The sequence below is a fragment of the Lissotriton vulgaris genome, chromosome 3_1, assembly GCF_964263255.1.
Source record: "Lissotriton vulgaris chromosome 3_1, aLisVul1.2, whole genome shotgun sequence".
In the NCBI taxonomy this organism is placed as follows: Eukaryota; Metazoa; Chordata; class Amphibia; order Caudata; family Salamandridae; genus Lissotriton; species Lissotriton vulgaris.
This window is the reverse complement of record NC_141689.1, coordinates 1237985170-1238010432: the sequence shown is the minus strand read 5'-3', so window position 1 is coordinate 1238010432 and position 25263 is coordinate 1237985170. Positions and strand designations below refer to the sequence as shown.

The 25263-nt window shown below is 47.8% G+C and overlaps 1 protein-coding gene across 1 annotated transcript in view; it reads left to right on the top strand.

Moving 5' to 3' along the window:
• Positions 1 to 25263, top strand: part of PRAG1 (PEAK1 related, kinase-activating pseudokinase 1) — a 137665-nt gene that overhangs the window by 13580 nt on the left and 98822 nt on the right. The window contains exon 2 of the mRNA XM_086961710.1: positions 8864 to 9267. Within this exon, the coding sequence (XP_086817836.1) occupies positions 8935 to 9267 (333 nt within the window). The 5' untranslated portion in view covers positions 8864 to 8934. The remainder of the gene's footprint in view (positions 1 to 8863; positions 9268 to 25263) is intronic.

The following is a 25263-nucleotide window of genomic DNA, read 5'->3' as shown; positions in this document are numbered from 1 at the left end:
CCTCCCCACCACCTGCGCACGTCCCCCTCTCTGGGGGCGTTCAGGAAGCAGCTGAAGACCTGGCTTTTTAAGCACCACTTCTCTCTGATCGAGGATCGATCAAACCACACAGTGCCCGGAGACTCCCTGGAGTGACAACCCATTCCCCGATGATTGAAAGTAATTTTGTGCCCTGCTTAAGTCGATTTTGGAAAAGGGGGTGGTGATGGACAGAGTTTCTGAATGATACTCTTACCCAGTCAAGAGATCAGGGCTTGATCCATCACCGTTTTTTAGTCACTGCACCATCCCAGCTCAGAACCTGGCTACATGCAAATTAGTCTGTTCCTGTCCCAGTGCATGATGGGAACAGGGCACACCAAACTACCAAGCCAATTATTATACTGTGAAGGAAACAAGCTTCCGGGGACCGGTTTCTGGCATTTTAGCCGTCGTTGGCCCGGCTTGCTTAAATCCTGATGGTGCAATGAGAAAGGGACTCGCGTCTGAGTATACCCTCCCACACATAGTGGACCGGAATCAAGCATCCAAGGACCGGTTTCTGGCTATCAGACTGGGTGTGAGTGTTTGATTCAGATGCTCCGTCCATCACCACCCCCTTTTGTACTGCTTTTGGCCGCCATAAGTGTGGCAGGGTATGCTCAGACGTGAGTCCCTTGCTCACTTTGCCACTGGATTCAAGCAAGCCGGGCTGAAGACGGCTGGAATGCCAGAAACCGGTCCTCTGAAGCTTGTTTCCGGTCCAGGGAAGACATGGCTTAGCAGTTCGGGCTGGACTGTTCCCATGAGGCACAGGGTCAGACTGATTTGCATATAGCCATGTCTGAACTGGGGTGGCAGAGTGGGCTAAAGAACGGTGATGGATTAAACCCAGATCTTTTGACTGGGTGTGAGTGTTTGATTGATTCAGATGCTCCGTCCATCACCACCCCCTTTTGTACTGCTTAAAAGTCATCACATTTTGATTCCCAGTGCCCTAGGTATACACAGATGATTCATGTTTTGTTGCAGGGTTACAAGCCCAGCCCAGGGGTTGGGGGGGCAGGTGGGACAAGCCTTCCCAAATGAGCCCCCTGTTCCAACCAAGGTCCTTCACAAGTGGGCAGTTGTCCTGTTCTTTCTTGTAGTGCTTTATGTGGTGCCTGCCGCAGGCTTTATCTTCCTAATTCTTTAAGGGATACTAAGCAATAACTGGTCATTGTTACAGGTGTGTAACCAGCTGTTTCCATGCACAAATGAACAATAGGGGTATCCTGCAATTCTCCCACTATAGCTGAAGAGACAAGCTTATCTCACAAGCTGCTTAAATGACAAAAACAGTACACGACATAAAAAAAATCTTGAAAGAATTTTGCCATTCCAAGAAATTAAAATGTACATAAAATTAGCACATGTGCAACTTTGGTAGTGGTTTGATTTTTTTTTTCTTGCTTTAATGCAATTCCTAACTGGCTGCATAGTTTTAAAAGTAGTAATACCTTGTTATTTGATATATAGCAGTTTATAACACACTTTTGGCACTTCCAAGTACTATGACATTCACAGATATTTCTATTATCCACTTTGGGAAGGATGAAAGTCTGTGTTAATGGTTTTGTATAGCGCTAGTATATGTATAATTTCTGTGGCATTGACATTTTTTAGCTCTGTAGTCTGTACCCTTAATACACTTAAATAATAATGAATCGGGTGAGTAAACATCCATTATTTGGTGTAATTGAGCAATCTTAGGTTCAGTTTTACGTCATTGGTTCAAATATATATTGGTTGCAATAAATATACAATTCATTATCCAAATGTACATTTATTTGCTTAATGATCACGTTCATGTGTTCCAGAAAGTTAATGTATAGGGCTTTGTACGAGCTTCTTCCATTAAGTCTATTTCATTTTATGGGGTGAGTCAAGGCAGGATTGGCCTTTATTTCAGTCTGGAATTTCCCAGTGGATTGCAGGATTGGCGGCTTCTTTTAGAGCTGGCATGCCTTCCATGACCCGACTTTGAAAGTCTAATGACCTCATTTTAGTGGCCATCTCCTGCAGGGTGGGGAGGATTGGTCATTCTGCTCGTGTAGATTTTAGATTCCAGTACGACCCTGGAATAGTAACTGAACTTTTTTTCATAATAAGTCTGAGGAGTACTGACTTCAGTGTGTTTTTCAAAATACTCATTATATATGAGTTAACTTTTTTTCATGGGAACATCCACGCTACACGTCTTGAACACATTTAGAGTGTTTTATGAAATAGGAATGGCTGGTTTTGTCCATAATAAGGTGCATATTGATCAAGCACATGGCAAGTTTTGTGAAATTTGATAGAACTAGATTTCGGAAATGTGTGCTTTAAGGTGACCTATGAATTCATTTCATTTAAACAATAATGAATACGCCAAGGGTGTCCTGGTACTTGGATTTCCCATTTAACAGTGAAGTCTTTAATTTCTATAACAAATGGGTTTTAAGTTCCTTTCCAAATGATGGTAGGTCTGGATTTCGGCACAAAGAGAGGTGGGCGGGTCCTACAAAACCACTCCCCCCCCCCCCTTTAAAGCATTCATTCAACTCTTATAAATGTGGTATCCACAGCATTACGGAAGGGAAATAACTTCCCAGTGGAACCGTATCAGATGCCTGATACAAACAGTAAGGTGCTTATTAGGTCTCGCCTGTCGATGCGCATGCGCATCGAGCAAGCAAGACTATGGGGGCTTATCCACTCTTTATCCACTGCAAGGAATCGTGGCGATTCCTTGCAGTGCCCGTGACTTTTAAGCTCAATGCGCATGCGCATTGAGCTTAAAAGCGCGTGCACGTCCGTCTTGTTTTACCCGCTCCGCCCCCTCCCCTTCCCGCCGTGTCGCATTTCTCCTCCCCCCTCCCCTCTCTTCCCTCCCCTCTCTTCCATCCAGTATCCTCACACCGCCTACTGCAGCTCCCAAACAACATCCAGCACCACCCGCTCCGCCCCCTCCCCTTCCCGCCGTGTCGCATTTCTCCTCCCCCCTCCCCTCTCTTCCCTCCCCCCTCCCCTCTCTTCCCTCCCCTCTCTTCCATCCAGTATCCTCACACCGCCTACTGCAGCTCCCAAACAACATCCAGTACCACCCGATAAGACGGCTGGCCCCATAATACCAGCATTCAGCTTGTTTTGGGACCCGGGAGATCGTCCCGCGCTAACCCCAGGAAAGCTGATACACGGCATTGATTGTTGTGAATTATAAATAATTATGAGAATGTTTTACACAAATGTAACCGGCACATGAAATTGTATGTAGGGGCATGATACTGCCATAACTGCACATTTAAGGACTGTTTTCTAACAGAAGGATTATGTTATTTAAAGAGTAAGCATTGTGATGCAATGAAAAGTACCATGCTAAGATGGCCGCCATTATCGATGCATTGTGAGAGTGTTCCCTACCGTCATCGAGTTTGTTACTCGGGTGACGTCAATTAGTTTAAATAGCTTCCTCGCAGTGATCATAGTTGACACTGACGAAGGATTTTCCGAAACGCGTCTGTTTGGTGGAGTTGTTTGCTAAATAAAGATCCACTACGCTACCCCCTTGGAGTGCTTGACTCTTTTGCAAAAAACGAAGGAAGTCGTGGCAGTATATATATATATATTTTACACACATCTAATTGGCACATGTACTCCTAATAGTCACATTTTCGCTTCCATCTCCAAAACAGCTGAAAAAGAATTAATTGCATCAAAAAGAGGCATTGGATGACGAAAAGACTGCTGTGCCATTAGAATTTGGCGTATTTCTGTTCAATGGTTTCAGGGATGAGTGCAGAGAATGTTTCCTTTGGGAAAACCAATGTCAGTTACAAATTTCACCCTCACTCACCCTCACTCACCCTCACTCGCCCTCAACCCCTCACCCTCAACCCCTCACCCTCACTCACCCTCACCCTCACTCACCCTCAACCCCTCACCCTCACTCACACTCACTCACCCTCACCCTCACTCACCCTCACCCACCCTCAACACCTCATCCTCACTCACCCTCACTCACCCTCAACCCCTCACCCTCACCCTCACTCACCCTCACCCTCACTCACCCTCAACCCCTCACCCTAAATCCCTCACTCACCCTCACCCTCACTCACCCTCAACCCCTCACCCTCACTCACCCTCAACCGCTCACCCACCCTCACCCACCCTCACCCTCACTCACCCTCAACCCCTCACCCTCACTCACTCACCCTCACTCACCCTCAACCCCTCACCCCCTCACCCTCACTCACCCTCACCTCACTCACCCTCAACCCCTCACCCTCACTCACACTCACTCACACTCACTCACCCTCACCCACCCTCACCCACCCTCAACACCTCATCCTCACTCACCCTCACTCACCCTCAACCCCTCACCCTCACCCTCACTCACCCTCACTCACCCTCAACCCCTCACCCTCACCCTCACTCACCCTCACTCACCCTCAACCCCTCACTCTCAATCCCTCACTCACCCTCACCCTCACTCACCCTCAACCCCTCACCCTCACTCACCCTCAACCGCTCACCCACCCTCACCCACCCTCACCCTCACCCTCACTCACCCTCAACCCCTCACCCTCACTCACCCTCACCCTCACTCACCCTCACCAACCCTCAACACCTCATCCTCACTCACCCTCACTCACCCTCAACCCCTCACCCTCACTCACCCTCATCCCCTCACCCTCAATCCCTCACTCACCCTCACTCACCCTCAACCCCTCACCCTCACTCACCCTCAACCGCTCACCCACCCTCACCCTCAACCGCTCACCCACCCTCACCCTCACTCACCCTCACCCTCACTCACCCTCACCCTCACTCACCCTCAACCCCTCACTCACCCTCACTCACCCTCACTCACCCTCACTCACCCTCACTCACCCTCAATACCTCACTCACCCTCACTCACCCTCAACACCTCACTCACCCTCAACACCTCACTCACCCTCACCCTCACTCACCCTCACTCACCCACAACACCTCACCCTCAACCTCAACCCCTCACCCTCACTCACCCTCACTCTCACTCACCCTCAACCCCTCACCCTCACTCACCCTCAACCCCTCACCCTCACCCTCACCCACCCTCACCCTCACTCACCCTCAACCCCTCACCCTCACACAGTGCAATAGGTCTCAGACCATTTCAGTTAGAGCTTTAAGAAATGTTTATGGCTTTTTTTATTTGTAATTCTTTAGCATTGGCTACAGGAAACAAAAATGCTAAACATTTACAAAAAAACCCCATAAACAATTCTAAAAGCACTAACTTTAATGGTGCGAGACCTATTGCATTTCCAATGCTTGTTTTTTCTTTCTTTTAATATAGTTTTTTAACAGTTTCTTTTTCTCCCCTTACAACTGACCCCAGGCACAAAATTCCTAGAGGCTTCAGATGTACAAAATCGACAGTGCATTTATTACTCGTACTAGCGTGGAACCAGCATTTTTGGTAGTCTTCCTCTGCCACCTCCCCCGATTTCAGTAAGCATAAAACTGGAATAAACAAGGAATGAATTCAGTTTGCAGAAAGACTTTTAATAGTCATTGGAGAGAGAGAAAAAACAAGACATTGCAATGTAAACCTTAGGACACGCCCTTTACCCCAGCCCGTCTGAAGGAAATATGTGAGACAGAGCGAAAAACATTAATTTTGATGGTCACCAACGTTAATATTTATTCTTTCATGTTACTCCTGTTTTTTATGGCAAATGCAGGCAACAACATGCAATCACCTATGTGTGCCCACAACAATGGAAGCGCTAGCTAGGCTATAGTTTGCATTTTTATAGCTTGTTCAGGGAATTTTCCTTCGATTGAAGAGCTCAAACCAAACTTAGTGCATCAATTTTACCGACAGATGTCATCACAGTTGGTGGCTAGCTAGCTAGCATTTCCCAGTCAACAGAAAACACATTTACAAAAAACACTTCTTTTTAACAGAAGGAGCAGGCACCTAAACAGAAGGCATCTAAAATGCCATTTAGGTATGCCTAGGTACTAGTTAGCAGACCTAAGAGTCCACATGAGTATAAGAAAAACAAAACCTTCTGAGGATACTTTGGACAAACTTCATGAATGGCTTTATGAATCTTTCAAAAGTCTATAAAAAAAAGATTCTCTGAAAGCCAATGCAGCTTTACAAGATAAGAGGAAGGTGAATAAATTATTCTCATGCCTAAAAAAAGTTGATGCCCATTTTTGGGACTATCTAAACTTTATTGATGAAAGAGTTGTGCAAGGACAGTTAAAATGGCATTTCCATAATCTAATCTGGTTGAAATAGCCACTTGAATAACGAGACGTTTGTGAACAGTAGGGGTAAATGTGAGAATGTTTCTCTACTTTTTCAGGATGTGAAAACAAATAGAGGCCAGCTCACCTATATGTGAAGTAAATAGTAAAAGTTAAGCCTTAATCAAACATAATGCCTAGATTTCTTACTTCAGTAGCCTCGAGTCTATACCATCCCGGTGTTGGGGGCCACAGACCAGTAGTCCAATATAGTGAGGGGAAGCGCTCCATCTGTAACGAGCATCTCTCTCGTCTCAGAGTTCTGTTTTGACATGTAAGCTGGCATCCAGTCTGCTGCCGCTGCTAGACATGCTTGGAAGGAAGAAGACGTGTTTGCCAAATAATCATCTAGAAACACCAAATGTGTGTGATGTTTGTGTGTGCCTAGAAGATCAGGCCACACTTCCTGATCAGCGTCTACAGTGGGAATATGTATGTCTTAAATGAAACTAGAGCTGAATGAAGAGCCTTGTGGTGCTTTACACTTCAGTAAAGTTCTACTGATACGACATCTATGAATAAACCTGTGTTGGAGTAGTGTTATTAAACAGACTTCATAAAAGCATCTTTCAAACTATGAAATACTTACTCAGTATTGAAAAGGGTAACTTAATATTAACTAAAACTGCACTTCTGCACTATTGTTCCACTCTACAATGGGCTACTGTGTGTTTCTATATGGTGGCGTGCAAATTTGCAATTCTTTGCACTTTGCAAACGTATGTTAATCTTTAATTGTAAGGTTTCAAAGATTTGATAAAATAACTGGACCAAAAGAGAGGGGCTGTGCAGCAGTGTTTGTCCCTGCACATTGCAAGAAGAATACTCTGTGCCAGCTGTTTTTACTAGATTTGACTAGCAATGTACTGCTCCTTCCTCGTCTGCTGACAGTCTCAGGACGTGTGTACCATTGAGTTGGGTAACAACAAACATCTGTTATTTCAGCGCCAAGATGCCCGTAGTGGTGAACGTGCGCTTTACAAATACTCATGTTATGTTATGTTGTGTCGCCTGGGGAAAGACAAGTCTGCATCTTGTTGTGCAGTGGTTATTATGTGTCCCTTCTGACGTTCATCCCAGAGTCAGAGGATATATAACAGTATCGTGCTTTCAGATATGCAGCGGGATAGCACACAAGTACGGTTTATAGTTTGCACATTCTTAGTTCTATAATACCAGTGAGGGGTCCCTGTGACATGATAATCATGAGGCAGCGTGGTTTGCAAATTGCAGCTGAAACCTATACCGAGTTATAGGACATGCATTTTTTATATTACAATTTTTAAAATAGTAAAATGTCCATTTAAAACACTATCACACCCTACTGCTGGATCCTGTGTTATACTATAATTCCTTGCATCCTTGTCGTTAATTTAAATCTATATTTCACAGAACAAGTGTAATTTCCAAAGAATTATAGACAGCAAATATCCCAAAGGTTTGACATAGTTCCTGTGAAATATGTATTTTGAAACCTTTGCCATTATGATTAAGGACTTTAAAAGCATTCATTTTCACCATTTATGGTTCGGTGTGGTGCCATAGACCACATAATTCACAGGTCATACACTGCGGTAACATTGGGACCTGTTTATGCCTATTGGGCACTGGCGCAGATAATAACTTGCGCGCAGGCCTAGTGCTTAAGTACCCTGCACCCAGTACCCATTGGGCAACCGTGCCCTGTGCACGTTTCTCCCTACAGCGCAAATTAGGCACTGAGCACAGGACATACTAAATGGAAGAAACTTTCTCAACTTGTCAGTTAGACAGCTGTCAAACCCTGCCCCAGCAGATGTTACAAAACCCCGGCTTATCTTTTTCCTTGCTTTCACTTGTATGTTGATGTCCTACCCATGCAGCTTCACAGACCTCCCAGGTGCAGAATTCTGGAGCTGGGCCTGCATGGTTACATAGAATTTTACCAATTTAGCATCACTTCTGAGTGCCCTCTTAATTTCGCGCCCTTGCGCATGAATAGGAATTACAAGTGTGTCCATTTTAACGGAGAGAGGGGCAGGAAATAGGTCAATATACCACCCCCATTACATTTCGAATCCAGACTATGGGATTTCACCAGGTGCAATCAATATTGACCCCCCCGATCCGGGAACTTTAATGTGACTAAGAATAAGTGGGCCACCCGAGCCTCAGACCCTCATGAGGAGGGTTCCCATCCACGGCCACCGCTTCTCTGGGCTTCTCCTCGCAACTCCCAGACGCCTGTCTGATGCCAGCTGCAGGACTCGTCTGGTTCGAGTTTGACTTGCACACGCACTGTGGCAGCGCACAGACCATGTTTTGTCCTGCGTTGCTTCTGCCGGTGCACTCTCATTAACAGAGCAGAGGTTTGGCAGTTGTCTCTTTATTTGGGGGGAGGGAGGGGGCTGCTATCAGTCCTTGTTAATCTGTGAAGGGAAAGACCGAAGACAATGAACCTTTGTCGCGGAAGCAAGGAATGTACGTGTAATTACTGCATCAGGAAAATAATGAAAATCCACATTTTCCGTACATAACATAACTGAGCAATGAATTGTATGTTTGTCTTTCTTTCCAGGTGCAGTCTAAAACCGAAGGGGTGCACTCCGGAGCAGAACACAAAATGCGAGCGGCCGCACCGGGCCCAGAATGCATACAGCCTTCTCACTGAAAGCCGGGGGCGCGAAGATGTCCGCGTGCAGCGACTTTGTGGAACACGTGTGGAAGCCCGGCTCGTGCAAGAACTGCTTCCACCCCCGGGGGTCCCACGGGCTGCAGCCGGTGCCGCCCGAGGCGCGCGCCGGCGGCCAGGCGCTCCTGCAGGGCCTGCGCGGGATCCTACGCAGCAAGGCCGAGAGCGCGCGCGAGGAGGATGGCGCAGTGAGCGCCTCGCCCTACTCCAAGCCAACCATCGCCGTGAGGCCCACCATGATCTCCTCCGAGGTGTCGGAAGCCGCCATGACTGCAGAGAGCATCCCGCAGGTGAATATCCATGCATGGCACGTTACCGTGTGTTCAGGGCCATGTTCGACTTTCTTTGACTTTTTGTATTTTATACCAGGCCCAGTCACACCCATATGTCCCGCTACCAGAGCGCATCTGCAATTTGTAGCACAGTCTACACAACATACCAACGTACACACCGTTTTTAATTTGTAATAAAGTAAGTGCTGGGTGAGAGCTCGGAGTCCCTCGTCAGGAACCTACTGCAGCATTGCCCGTGCCGGCGCGTCCAGCGACAGTACCTACATACACAACTACTAACCATATCCCTCCTAAAAATGTGACAATTCTGACTATTCCCAGTCCCCAAAGTCATAAGAATGGATTGGGCGGCAGGTATTACTCGCTTTAAATGTATATTGAATTCATAAACAACTGTTGTTCTGCTTATCTCTAAATTACGCAGACAGCGCCTCCATGTGGCAGACTATCTTAAATGCCAGTTTTCACAATAAGGTGCCTGCACTGGAAACCACCAGCTCAAATTAGGCACTGCATACACAGCGAACCATGGTAAAGTAGTAGTACGCTGGCCCCTCACGCCTCTGAACCCCGGTGCCCGAGTGGCATAAGAGCGCCTCCTTCCCAAAGAAAACAAATTGATAAGTCAAACCTGCCCACGTAGTAGTTAGTATCGAACAAAAGATATGAACAAGGACTAAAGATGAGTACAGTTAAAAGTGTGCAGGATGGATTAAGTGAGAAAAGATGTGAAATACATATCACAGTCACAAATTGCTGGGGTGGGGATACTGAAAAGGTGGGTTCCTTGAGAAAGGCTAGCACGCTGGTGTTATTCTTTTAAGTATTTCAGTAGCTGGTACTAAATTGTCAGGACTTGGCACAAAAATGCCTGTTTCAGCATGTTTTGCGTTTTGGTTTTCTGCATCTCCAGTGAAAAGCTTGAGTTATTTCTGGCGCTTCTTTCGCTTCCTATGGAGCTCAGTTTGTTATTCAAGTACTTGGGAAGGCTTAGGTGGCCATTGTATTTAGTGTGAAAGTTATAGTTTGCATAGCTTTTGTGGATTACGTAGCTAACCATAATTTACAAATGTATCAGTTTTTTTAAATTCATAGCTTTAACAGTACTTTAACTGGGGTTTTAAAATGAATTAGAGATTTTTAAGCGTATATCTTGAGTTGCAATCCATGCTAACCTTAACTTCACTTTAACCGTGTTTTTTTCTATGAGTTTTTCTTGTGGGGTGGGGGTTTCTTATGATATAGTACATCCAATTTCTGTGAAAGTATTCCTAGCACACTTCTTATGACCTGCAGCGGCAGGAGTTATCCTTATGGACTGGTCACAGTCAGCCACTCCCCTCTGCACAATTATCCTCTGTGGACACAGGTTTAAAACAATATCCTGAACCAGGTCTGCAAACCACATGGAAGGTCTAGCGTAGGCTCACCATAAGGCAGGGCCCAATAACCCTTACAATTTTCAAAAAACAAGAAAGAGAACCTGGTCAAAAGCCTGGTACGGTGGTCACCTCTCCTGGTAGTAGGCCAGCCCTGCCTGCTGCGCACAGCTGAAGTCCCTGCACAGCGGGGATTAGCCTTCCATAACAGCTTAGGTAGCCAGGTCCTATAAGTCTGCTTCCACAGTGCCTGATGAAGGTCTTGCTTGTTGGGGTTTGGCCTCCGGCAGTTGATGGGGTGCAGGACTTGGCCCCTGAAAGTCTTGCACAAAACCCACAAATCCGTAAGCAAGGATTTGCAAACTGTATGCCCTGTGGCCAGACACTATGCACACAGTCAAAGGTTGAGTGCGGGAAACTATTGGATGTGGTAAATGCAGGTCCACTAGAATTAGTCAATAGGACAGCACCAAATAATTCAACAGGGTTGACTAAATTATGCAGCAAGAAAAAGCAAATTTTGCAGCACATTTTTTGATAATATTCATCATTTCGTAATTTATACACATGGTGATACTGTCTGCGAAAAGATTTATCTTAATTATTACCAGGTTAACAACAAAATGGAGAAATAAGCAACTGAATAATGACAAGTTAACCTTTGCGAAGGGCCTTCCAAACCCATGTTGCCAAGTTTTTAGTAACTTTTCATCCGTTTGAGCTAGGAGCGATTTATCTTTGTGCAGATTATTTTATGCAGATTATGTGGCAGATGTTCCAAAAATATGCGAAAAATACAGCACCAGCACAATCGCATAATCCCAGTGGGTCTGTTACTTATTGTCATGAGTGATGTCGTAAGTATGGTCAAATGCAGTGCATGACAGGGGTGCCAGTTATGATTAATTTACCTAACCATAACCGGGGAATTTCAGTGGTTTTTAGGTCTTGCTTACAGACCGATTATAGCTATTATGGGCAATACCAATACTTTTAGTGGGCTTTGGGACAGCCCATTGGTTGATTTTGGTGGGCTTTCTTGTCACTCTCATTTGCTTTCTTCTTGTTTGATAGGTTTCCATCCTCTTTGGTTTCTGTAGCATAGCTTCATTACCATCCTTTTAATTTGATCATTTTTATCCTTAAACTCTTCCACATTCTGAGACCTACTATTTCTTTTAGCACCCCATAGCAGTGCACATTTTCATGTTTTCTCTATTGTGTGCTTCTTTGCCTCTCAAATATTCACCACATGCACTCTCATTGTTGCTCACCTACTGTCCACAGCTTGTCCATTTCTTCCCTATTCCTCCAGTCCTTCCTTTTTAACATTTATTTTTCAACCTCATTCCTCTCTGCCAACCTCCTATTGCTTTTCGATTGCTTCTTCTGCCTCCTATTTTATAAGCATAACCTCACTGTAAGTGTGTTCTGAGTGGTTCTTATAACCTACGATTAGGTCTTCTAACCAAAGCTAACCATAAATTGACTTTATATATACATTTTAAAAAGTAAGATTTTTCTGTGGAGTTCCTAACCCCTGAGGTCTGCGAACCAGGTACTAAGAAGATGTAACAGGCTTAATAGCCAGGGGCATGATATGAATTCCCCAGCACATGTGATATAAAAGCAACAACAATTTCAGATGTTATTATGAACAAAACAAATGGATCACAATTGTTTCTTTGGCCTTTTATTCCTTCTTCAGGCTTTAATTAGTGAAGTGTTCCAAGCCAACACGTGTTTCGTCGCCTCCGTATGGTTGTACATGCGACTTGTTCACAGCTTAATAATTCACTTATGCGCAGTATTAAATGTGGCGATAATTCCAAGCCACACTATCCTGTGGCGCGAGGTACTAGAAATGTTGCTCAGTGGAATTACCCTTCTGGCGCCTGTACCCTATTAATTATACCACCATTTCTAGACATAATGGCCATGGCCAGTGAACTCACTGCAAGCTGTGAACCCACTTGTGGGACACCCCCGCGCCGCACGGCCACCAGCTGCTGCGTGTGCCCCCTGCCGCCCTCTGCCTCGCTGCTGCCTCGTTTGCCGGCTGCCGCCGCTGCGAGTGGTTTTTCATGTTTTGACGGTTATTTGTGCTTGTCTGGGATAAACTTGTTTTTTCCCTGTTTTTGACGTTCATTTTTGCCTGTTTGTACTGTATTGTAATTTTTCTTCCGTGTTGCCCTCCTTCCTTGTTGTCCGCCTACCTCGACGCCCCCCGCCCTCCCTTCCCGCCACCGCCGCTTGTCCCCGCCCCTTTTTGCCTTCTGTAACCCTCCCCGCTCCCGCCTCCCAGCTGCTCCGCCCACCCGCGCACTTGGCCTTAAATGGCGACCGTGCGACGCAGGTGAGTGTGACCCACTTGTGGGACACCCCCGCGCCGCACGGCCACCAGCTGCTGCGTGTGCCCCCTGCCGCCCTCTGCCTCGCTGCTGCCTCGTTTGCCGGCTGCCGCCGCTGCGAGTGGTTTTTCATGTTTTGACGGTTATTTGTGCTTGTCTGGGATAAACTTGTTTTTTCCCTGTTTTTGACGTTCATTTTTGCCTGTTTGTACTGTATTGTAATTTTTCTTCCGTGTTGCCCTCCTTCCTTGTTGTCCGCCTACCTCGACGCCCCCCGCCCTCCCTTCCCGCCACCGCCGCTTGTCCCCGCCCCTTTTTGCCTTCTGTAACCCTCCCCGCTCCCGCCTCCCAGCTGCTCCGCCCACCCGCGCACTTCGCCTTAAATGGCGACCGTGCGAACGCGCAGCGGTCACGCGCAGCGGGCGCGCCGTTTGTGCGCCGAAGGCGCGCCAAAGGTAAGCCCGTCTACGCCCGTCCGCGACCGGATCGCGACCAGCGCCAGGACCCCTGGCCCACGAAGACCCCGACCGACCCGCCTGACGTACTCAGCCGCCACCCTCATCGCGCTCAACACCGGCCGACTCCCAGAATGCCACCAAGCCACTCCAAGACGCACCCACGGACCTTTCAGCTGCCACGCCTGCAAGTTCTCCTGCAACCGGACTAGCCCCGCACCAGCACCCGCCAAGTCGAACTCCAGCAGCACCCACCTCAAGTGCATCCTGCTCAACACCCGCTCCGTCCACAGACACGCCATCGAACTCTGGAACCTCCTAGACGCCACAGCCCCTGACGTTGCCTTCCTCACGGAGACCTGGATGAACGCCTCTTCAGCTCCCGACATCGCCATCGCTATCCCAGAGGGCTACAAGATCGTCCGGAGGGACCGAAACGCCAACCAGATGGGAGGAGGCATCGCCATCATCCACAGGAACACCATCCGTCTCACGACCAGCACCGACAACACCTTGACCAGCGCCGAACACCTGCATTTCCAGATCCACACCAACCCGAACACCACCCTCAGAGGCACCCTGATCTACCGACCCCCTGGACCACGCACGCAATTCAGCGAGGACATCGCCGACTTCGTCAGCCCGCATGCCCTCCCCTCCGCTGACTACATCCTCCTGGGAGACCTCAACTTCCATCTGGAGAACAACAACGACCACAACACCAGCACCCTGCTCGACAACCTCGCCAACCTGGGACTCAAGCAACTGGTGTCCACCCCCACCCACCTCGCCGGACACACACTCGACGCCGTCTTCTCATCCAGCACAGACATCGACTTCAGCCACGCCACAGAGCTTCAATGGACGGACCACAGCTGCGTCCACTTCACCTTCAAGAGAACGACGACCCACCAACACCAGCAACAGACCGCCCGCAGAAGCTGGAACAAGATCACAGCAGACCAGCTCGCCACCTCCCTGAGCCATCACCCTCCTGCCAGCTCAGCGAACCCCAGCCAGGCCGCCGACAACCTCACGAAGTGGATCAGCAACTGCGCGGACGAACTCGCCCCGCTGAGGACCCCGCCTAGCAGACCCGGCAGCAAGAAGGCCCCATGGTTCACCGACGAACTCAAGAGCTCCAAGAAGAACTGCCGAGCCCTCGAGAAAGTCTGGAAAAGGGAACCGACACCGGACAACAGGACCTCCTACAAACTTGCCACCCGGAAACACCACCAGCTGATCCGCGCCGCCAAGAAAACAGCATTCAAGGACTGGTTGGACAACAACGCACACAACTGCAAAGAACTCTTCAACATCGTGAAAGAGCTTTCCAACCCCAGCGCAGGAAACAACGACATCACCCCATCGCAAGACCTCTGCAACTCCCTCGCCTCATACTTCCACAACAAGATCACGGACATACACAGCAGCTTCAACAACCAACCAACGCACACCACGACTGACCAGCCACCCCCCCCACCACCACCCTCCACGCCTGGACCCCGATCAGCACCGAAGACACCATCCGCACGATGAACTCCATCCACTCCGGATCACCGACCGACCCCTGCCCTCACCACGTCTTCAACAAGGCCGACGCTGTCATCGCACCCCACCTGCGAGACATCATCAACACCTCCTTCGACACCGCCATCTTCCCTGAAAGCTGGAAACACGCCGAGCTCAGCGCTCTTCTCAAGAAACCAACAGCGGACCCCACCGACCTCAAGAATTACCGCCCCATCTCGCTTCTCCCGTTTCCAGCCAAAGTCATCGAGAAGACCGTCAACAAGCAGATGGCCGCCTTCCTCGAGACGAACAGATCCCTCGACCCCTCACAGTCCGGATTCCGAGCCAAACACAGCACCGAGACCGCCCTCATCGCCGCCACCGATGACATCCGAGCCCTGATGGACAATGGAGAAACAGCGGCCCTCATCCTCCTAGACCTCTCCGCGGCATTCAACACGGTCTGCCACCGCACTCTAGTACGGCGCCTCAGCAACATCGGAATCCAGGACAAGGCGCTGGAATGGATCATCTCCTTCCTCGACGGAAGAACACAGAGAGTCCGCCTACCACCGTACAAGTCAGAGGCCTCCGAAGTCATCTGCGGCGTCCCCCAAGGATCATCCCTGAGCCCCACCCTCTTCAACGTCTACATGAGCCCCCTCGCGGCCATCGTACGCAAACACCACCTCAGCATAATCTCCTACGCCGACGACACCCAGCTGATCCTCTCCCTGACCAACGACCCCGCCGCCGCCAGAGCCAACCTGCACGAAGGGATGAAAGAGGTAGCCGAGTGGATGACGACCAGCCGCCTGAAACTGAACTCGGACAAGACGGAGGTCCTCATCCTGGGCTCCGCACCCTCCGCCTGGGACGACTCCTGGTGGCCTCCCGCCCTGGGCACCGCACCCAAACCGACAGACCATGCACGAAACCTGGGCTTCATCCTGGACTCCTCCCTCTCCATGACCAGGCAAGTCAACAGCGTCTCCTCGGCGTGCTTCAACATCCTACGCATGCTACGGAAGATCTTCTGGTGGATCCCCACAGAGACCAGGAAGACCGTCACCCAGGCCCTCGTCACCAGCCGACTGGACTACGGCAACGCCCTCTACGCCGGGACCACCGTCAAGCTCCAGAAGAGACTCCAGCGGATCCAAAACGCCTCAGCCAGACTCATCTTTGACATCCCACGATCCAGCCACATCTCCGGACATCTAAGAGACCTTCACTGGCTCCCCGTCAACAAGAGAATCACCTTCCGCCTCCTCACCCACGCACACAAAGCCCTACACGACCAAGGCCCGAGCTACCTCAACAGCCGTGTCAACTTCTACGCTCCCAAACGCCACCTCCGATCAGCCAACCACGCCCTCGCCGCCGTCCCCCGCATCCGAAGAGCGACTACAGGAGGAAGGTCCTTCTCCTACCTGGCCGCCAAGACCTGGAACTCCCTCCCGTCCGACCTGCGCCTGACCCAAGACCACCTCTCCTTCAGGAAGAAGCTGAAGACCTGGCTGTTCGAGCAGTAGCAGCACCCCCCCCCCCCCCCCCCAAGCGCCTTGAGACCCTACGGGTATGTATCGCGCTTTATAAGTGTCACTGATTGATTGATTGATTGATTGATTAGGGTCCTGTGTTGGACCTTTGTTGGGGTCTGTGAATCAGAAACCAGGTCCATGGATCCCAAGAATGGTCCAGTTTAGGGCCATGAAACATGCTGTTAGTTCATGGCTCTTAGCTATGAGGCCTGCTCCGGGTTCGTAAGCACTTTGCCATAGTCTGCGAACCGTTAAAAAAGAAAAACCTAAAAAAGGACCTGGATAAAGGGAGTTGGTTATCCATTTTCCAATGATGTCAGATGTGCACACCGGAAGCCTACAAAAACAAAAGGTGGGCACTCTTCGCACTGGTACAGTCACAACACAAACTTGCTTCTTTGAAGGGCCAGGGGTTGTCCAGCGATGAAAAGACACCTGAAGAAAAAGAGTTGGTGCAAAGGTAAGACTCCGAAATCAAGGAGGTCGAGCTGAAGAGTACGCAGAAAATTACACCAAAGAACAGCGAGCCCAAAAGGCACATGGCAACATATCAGGCTCACACTGAAGCTGAGACTTGACACTCAGACTCCAAATCTTTGAAGAGGACTCCGACGCATCAGCAATTGAAGGAAAATACAAACATAAAAATCCCCGCAAGTTAAAGATTAAAGACAATGCTGGCAGAAAACTCTCTGAACCACTCACTATTTCGAAAGGTGCTCAGAGAGAGCTCGAGCTTGAGGGAGGAGACCAAATACAAGCCTTCATCAAAGGGCCCAGTTTACATCAAGGGGAATGCAGTGGTGGATCTCTATCATCGTCGCCCTGGCCTGTACAAGAACCAATGCACCTGGAGCAATAGGACCTCCTCCTGAGAAGGAGAGTAAGATGGTAGACATTGAAGGGAGAAGGATGGAGAGGTCAGCCTCGAGGCAATGGCACATGGGCGATTCAGACACACTGCTTAATAGATATTTCCACCAAAAATGGGAGTAGATAGAATTCATACAACACCTTCCAGAGCAGCACAAGAAAAATGCACGTAACACCATCCTAGAAGGCAAAGCCATCACCAGTACATGTTTGAATTCTGCTTTAGATGCAGTAGATACAGCAAGCAAACCGCGCTGCTCAGGAAAAGAAGGAATGGTTTTTAGATGTCAATCTAACAGTGGGCGCACTGCCTGTATGGAAGCACTAATGAACAGTAGTTTGTGGTGCAACTGGGTGAGTGGAAAACCATGTAACCACCCAATGGTAATGTCAGCAAGCCGACAGGACCTCACAATCACTACATAGACGTACCCTATGCACACACTGAATATTTTTGTGACCGTAAGTTAAAGTGAACAACATTTATGATAGTAATTACAAGCAGAGAAACAATTGGTATGAAACAGATAGGAAATGAATGGTATGACAAGGGAAGATCCTTATGTCCTTTTAATTTTCAAGGCTTAACAACAGCCAGCCGACACGTGTTTCATCGCATCTCGCAAATCTTCAGGGCTCTAGGTAGCTGTGTTTGAGCCAAAAGGTCGCTCTGCCGGTGATACTTCTGACCCGGTGGGGCCCAAGACCATCTTGTATTCAATTGTCGATAAGACAACGTGGACTCGAAGTGAAATGCGCTTATAATTGGGACCCGGGACTGAAGTTCGTGTTTGAAGTAAGCCAATGGTATATAGATCCGATGTGGTGTCCACTACCAGGAACACGGTGACCCGGGAACAGCGTTTCGTCAATCCACTTACTACAGGAGTATTCATATCACATAGGCGCAGAGCTACCTCTGTTGCCTTGAAGCTACACCACCACATCGGATCTATATACCATTGGCTTACTTCAAACACGAAGTTCAGTCCCGGTCTCAATTGTGTGCATAGGGTACGTCTATGTAGTACGCGCTGCTCAGGACCCACCCTGAGGAGACATGCCTGGATGAGGGTTTCTGTGTTCAAGCCGAAGTAAGGCTGCAGTGGTCAATATACCCTTCGGTGGTGAAAGCCTTTTTGAAGCTGCAATGGATGATGCATTTCAAAGAATGAAGAATGAAGATGAACAACATCTCAAAGGCAATGATTTCACTAAAGTCTGCAGGACATAGTGACTGAAAGACTCAAGATTCACTGAGCACTTTAACGGTCAACCTTCACGTGGACCCGCCCCGAAGAACCCATGTCGTACTTTGAAGCATAAGCACTTTTTTCAAGTTTTTACCTGCCACATAGAAACGAACAGAAATAGTATAATATCAATAATGTAATCGAGCAGTCCGTATTTAAAAATGTTAATGTACAAACAAGGATTGTTACGTATTTTAATGTTGATGGTTTTAAATTGAGAGTTTTAAATTGTGAGATTTAATTAACTGTACAATAAAGAATTACCTTACCGTACCTCTAGAAGGATAAGAAAGCAATACTGTCTGGAGGACCATTCAGAAGGGAAATTGCCCCACGAAGAATAATGCATGGAAGAGGGTATTACAAGCAGTTACTCCAAATGTTATGTTCACCAGCCCAATGGCAGTATCTAGGGGCACCAAGGCTGTAGCCCTTTTGTGGAAGGGACAGAGGAAGAGGTACCACCCCACAAGGAGCTCCACCTTAGGCAACAAAAACCAAGCCCCTACGCACAACACCACCAGGAGTCCGAATTGGAGATTTCCTGTGCAAATAGAGAGCTATTACTACTAACAAATGGACATCAAACATTATAAAACATGGATATTGTATAGATCTAATACAAAAGCAACCAAACATCAGGTTGAAACCAGGAACATGCAGCAAGGTTAGAGCAGCTGCATTTACATTATGATATCAAGGATCTGCTATCGAAGCATGAAGTGGAAAAAAGATCCAAGAAAAGAAATACAGCAAGGAGTGCCTTTGACCTACTTCTCAATGCCCAAACCAGACAAAACATGTAGATCAAATCTAGATATTACTTACTGGCGGTCACCAGTAGGTAGTTAGTTAGGACCTAGGTTCCATAGTGTAGGAAGGTGACTACCTGGCAATGGTTACCCCAGATTTTTTGCCTTGTGTTTAGCTGGTTTTCGACTTAGTTGGCCTGGTTCCCTGCTAATCAGGGCCCCAGGCTATCTGCTCTCTCTGTATTATGGATTCCATGTACCCTAGGTGCATAACTGAATTGGCTTGGGTCACCTTATCAGCCCCTGTACAGTGCACTATAGGTGCCCAGGGCATAGGTGCATCCAAGGCCTACCAGGGGCTGCAGCATATCTTTTGCCACCCCTGGCTGGCTATCCAAAATTGACAACACTGGCTGATCACTCAGCTGGGGCAAGGTGGTGTAATCACCCCTTGCTTAGATATAGTATGCCTAGTGGACCCTTCTCAGGTGGGACCCAGTCTGGAGCAGGTAACCTGCCCCCTCTGCCTTGCCTTAGTCAGCCCAGGGCTGCAGAGGACAAGAAGGACAGTGAGCCCCAAAGGGCCCCCTGTCAAATAAAGCACCCCCATCAAAAGATTAGGGGCACCGAAACTAGTAGCCCTAGTAAGGTGAAAACTTTAAAAACTCCTGAGGGAGCCCCCTTAAAAGTAGTTAGGGACCTCCCACAGATGGATTCTGTTGGGCACAGCCAATCCTGGGACCCAAAGGGCCCAAACCTGAACTGTCCCTCCAGTAAGCCAAACAGAGGGACCCAGCCTCCAGCTTTAGGTAGCCAGTGGTTGACCATGAGAGCACAGTGCAACTCAGTTGAAGAAAGAAAGGCACACATGGTGGAAGACAATTGGAGGAAGCTGAGCCCTAAATTAGTGGATCCTCGCTTCAATACTCCATATCAAAACCAGCCTTTTACTTTGCATAAACACACCCAAGGTAGTGATTCCCTATGGTGGAGACCCTCTAATACCCCAAGGGTGAGGGACTGCTTAGTGGACCATGAGACAGGGGGTACCCATGCTAGTGCAGGTACTTCCTTATATGGCCACTCAGGCAATATAGGCATACCTGGTCAAGGATAGCCTTATCTCCTTTCGTTTGGGGTGGGGGGGGGGTTGTGTAGGAAGGTGGCTACCTGACTATGGTTACCCCAGATTTTTTGCCTTGTGTTTAGCTGGTTTTCGACTTAGTTGGCCTGGTTCCCTGCTAATCAGGGCCCCAGGCTATCTGCTCTCTCTGTAAAATGGATTTCATGTACCCTAGGTGCATAACTGAATTGGCTTGGGTCACCTTATCAGCCCCTGTACAGTGCACTATAGTTGCCCAGGGCATAGGTGCATCCAAGGCCTACCAGGGGCTGCAGCATATCTTTTGCCACCTCTGGCTGGCTATCCAAAATTGACACAACTGGCTGATCACTCAGCTGGGGCAAGGTGGTGTAATCACTCCTTGCTTAGATATAGTATGCCTATATCTAAACCTATCTGGACACACATATCCATATAAGTCACTCCTATGGCAGGCCTTAACAATCCTGGAGGCAGAGTGCTTGGTTTTATGTGAGATGGTGCTCTAGCATGAGCTGAGCCTGTCTGCAGCTGTCGGGACCAATTCCCTAAGCTGTTCCGGGATAATGCCATACCATATACTAGTAAGTGCATTATAATCCTCGCGTTTATATGTTAACTTTGGTTTGGCTTTATCAAAACATGCCGTGTAAGGTGTCATACGATTTGGAATACTATCCACTCGACAGTCCTGTCGACGGGGATAGCATTCCACCCCTCTAAAGGGAGACGACATGTTACTGTGCTAAAACGCAGTTGATTTTAAAAGAGCCTCAGCATCACGAAATGGACGATTCTGCCACAGACACGAGTCTGACCTCCTGCTGCTGACCGAAACTCAGCAGAGGAGGCCTTGACAAAGGGTTTCCTGTCACCGTGAGGTGTCGCACCACCCCAGACAGGAGATAGTGGATTGTAGCAGGGAGGTTTGAAAGAAACCAGACAGTAGCTGGGGAGCACAAGGCTTCCCCTTGCATAATCCGGTCAAACGGTTCTGGGGCACACCAGCCCCAGCGCGACCTGGACAAAGGGAAAGGGGTGTAACCACCCCCTTCCTGGGTCCCACCCATAAGAGGGGACCTAGCAGGTGATCCAGCCCCCTAGATTGGAATAAGAATGGGAGCAGTGCCAAAGCACTCAGATTATCCTGACTGAAACTTATGAAACGAAACTCTGGACCCTTCGACATCCTACTCGACGTAGAAGACTGAAGAATCTCCCTTGTGGTCAAGGAGTGACCACCCTGTGCAAACAGGCACCATCCAGCACCTCGACTTTTGCTTTGTTGCAGCTCCCGCCGGAACTCGAGCGACAGAGTTCGACAAGACCAAGTGAGCCTGCCTTCTAACAGCCCGATCCACAGTCCCTGCAGAGCTGAGACCCGTGGAGGCGACCTGAAGAGTGGGGCCCGCCATCTTGGAAAGACCACGAGACTCTGACCGTGCAGCCCACGAGTGACCCTCGAAGCTGTACATCAGGGTTTGAGAAGCCCCAGCCCTGAGCCACTTTTGCACCGAAGCTCACCCCTCTACACTCACGCGTGCTGCGTGGGGCCCTTCTGCTTCTTTTGGCTCAACGCGTTCGCCCGGTCACTTGCCCGCTGGCTTGTGGCCCCTGTGCCGACGAACCTTGAAAACTAACTTGTGATTCTGGTTGCTCCAGACTTGCCCTCGCTCCCCTGAAAAGGAGCACCCGCTCTGACCCTCCTGGTCCGAGTACAACTCCATCTTCGAATCCCGAGTGGGTTGCCCTTGCCAAGGGTTGTTTGCTCCAATCCGGAAGCTGACACCGCCGACAGCGAGAGCCTGCGTGGGACAGCTCGTGATCCACTCCTGGACATCCTCGGTGCCCCAGAGTCCACGTGGCAGCAGAGAGAAGCGACCCGTCAGCGACCTGAAAGCGCCCGACATTGCCTGGTTCCTTCTGGTTCCACCCTGGTCACTGCTAAGTGACCCAGACTCTGTCCCCTCTGCTTTCAGATCATCTTTAACTTCGATCCACCCTTGGATCACACCGGACACTTCTCGTCTCGACGCCTGCAGCATCTTCAGCTCCAAGCACCAGCAACCTGCGTGACAAAACCCGACACTACTTCGCACCTGTGCACCCGCTTCCTGTGGGTGAGGTAACTCAGCAACGCCGTTGTTCCCACACTGGTACACACCTCTAGTGTATGTGTCTTAAGTTTCGTCCTTCTAGGTTGAGCGGAAGTATCTTTAAACTACAACTTAGTAACTTTTACGCACCATTGACTTTACATTGGTGCATGCCTGTGCTTTAAGCGCTGCACCCGAATCCCGCGGGCTTTTCCCGACTTCAGCATTGCTAGTCCCGACTGCTCCTAGCGATTCCCTAGGCCCTAGGCCTAACCACTGTTCGATTGGTATCTCTTATACCACTTTCTTAATATATGGTTTGAGTGGCCACCCGCCCTCATCCATAATTGTGCAACTTTCATATGTTTAACTGTGCTTTTGTTTAAACGCTTGTGCCTCTGCACTCATAAAGAGTACAGAGGATTATTCTAGTAATAAATACATATATTTTTATAATATATACTTGTGTAGTGTCCTTTCATTTGATATTACAGGATTGTGATTGGTAAAACAGCTTTCTTAACACAACCTCTTAAGTTAAGCCTTTAAGGCTGCTGAGTCCATGCTATCATTAGGATAGCTTGTCTATAAGGTTGACTTACAACCAGACACCATAAGGGATTGTTTGGACTGATACAAGGTGGTTCCAGAATTGGAAACATCATATATTAGGCCAACTTCTCACACATAGGAAAAGTGTTTTTTGACTTGCTTATAACTTTGGTGCAGTTTGACGGATCTTCACCAAATTTTCCGAAAAAAAGTGCCCACTTTATCTAGTTTTGGGGAGATCCGTCAAGCTGGCGCCAAGAAAAAGAGGGAGTAAAAAAATGGGGTTTCCCATGTTAATTCTCTTAGAGATTTTAGTCCCAATTACACCCCAAACTGCTGAACGGAACAACACCAAATTAGACAGAAAGCTAGATCTTAGTCCAGAAAGCAAATGGTGTAAATCTGTTCAATAGTTTCCAAGATATTTAAGGACAAACAAATGTGTATATCTGGGCAGAGCCTAAGCACAGATCTGATGGTGAGATCTGATTGGCTGTCAGCACTTCAACCAGGAAGCGCTGGCAGCCATCTTGGCACCAATATACATGATAGTACCTCATTGAAATGCATTGCAGTAAGTGTCAGGTTTTGAGGGTCACAAAAAGGAGAACATATAAAGGGTGATAACAGATTTTAGTTACAATATAAATAATTTGTTGATGGTGCCATACTCGTTTTAGGATTTGTGTTGTGTTCTTAGGTGATTTTACCGTGTCGAAAAGCCTTTTGATGCAATTTCATGTATCATGTTTGAGAGAACTGTCTTCTCATGATTTTCTCATAGAGGTTATGGAAGGTGCTCCAAAAGCTAAAATAAGAGCATATTTTCTGTAAATACACTATCTTTCTCAGCCATATGAGAATGAAGTCTGACATTCTCAGTAAAGCATTTACTCCCAACAGGAGCAGCCTGTCAGTTGATTCCCTTGTATTCTAGTGGAGCCTCCCACTGTGTTTCTAAAGAACAACTAGAGAACTAACAGTGTTACATATAACAAAAGTATGGCACACCTGAAGCCATGTTGATTTAATCGAACTGGAAAAACTTAAAACATTTAATTTAGAAAGGAGCAACATGAGAGGGGGTCATTTTGTCATAGAAATTGTGAATAGTTCTGTAGAAAGAAAAATCAGAATACATTTTAAGCGAGTTCTCAAATATCTTCCTCTTCTATTTCATTTAAACATTCTGACATGCAGACTTAAACATGCACTTTCAACACCAACAGTAGACTGCCAGTTAACTCCCTGGTGATCAGCAGTTTTACTGCAGGGTTTTAATGAGCAGCTAGAGTGCTAACATTCTAAATGTATGCCAAAAGTGTGTCACATCTGTACACCATCTTGATGGAATAGAAGTAGAAAACAGAAAGCATTTTATACAGAGGATACTGCAGTAAATGAAGAAATCAGGGAGCGTCCTAACAAATAAGTCTCCCAAGAGGACCACCAGAGAAAAAAGAGCCCAAATATCACCTAAAATGTAGCCCAAGTATAGCCCAATGACAGAAGTGTGCTAAACACATAATTGTGTTTTTTTTGCTGTTTTATATAGCTCAGACTTGACCTGAAGGTATTGGAGTGCGCTACATGAGCATCAGTTACATTACACAAGGACACATTCAATTTGGTCTTAGGTATGGGGAGATGAAGTGATTTGCCTAGAATCACAGGATGTTGAGCCGATGCTGAAACTGGTTCCCCTGTTGCATTGTCTGCAGCTCTGGCCATAACGCCACATCCTCTCCCCTAAGTGTAACATATAATCAAGTGATCAGCTGGATAAAAAAACATAAAGATAGCAAATAATTTAAAAGTGCTTTTTCACAATTTGAGAACTCAGAAAACATGCCCTCCTTTTAGTTTTTTAGAGCACTAACCATAATTTGTGTTTGAATAAGACACTTATTTTTATAATTTCTAAAGGAAATGCTCTGGGTATTATAGTTTTGATTACATCAAGCATGTCAGGCTTGCTGCATTTTTTAAATAAATATAGAATGTTAGTAATCTAGTTGTTCATTAGAATACTGTTATGAAGCAAAGGTCAGGGGTTCTGAATCGGATAATTGAGGGCAAGGAGGAGGGTGCAGAAGCAACAAGTTGACCACACTGGGCAGATGG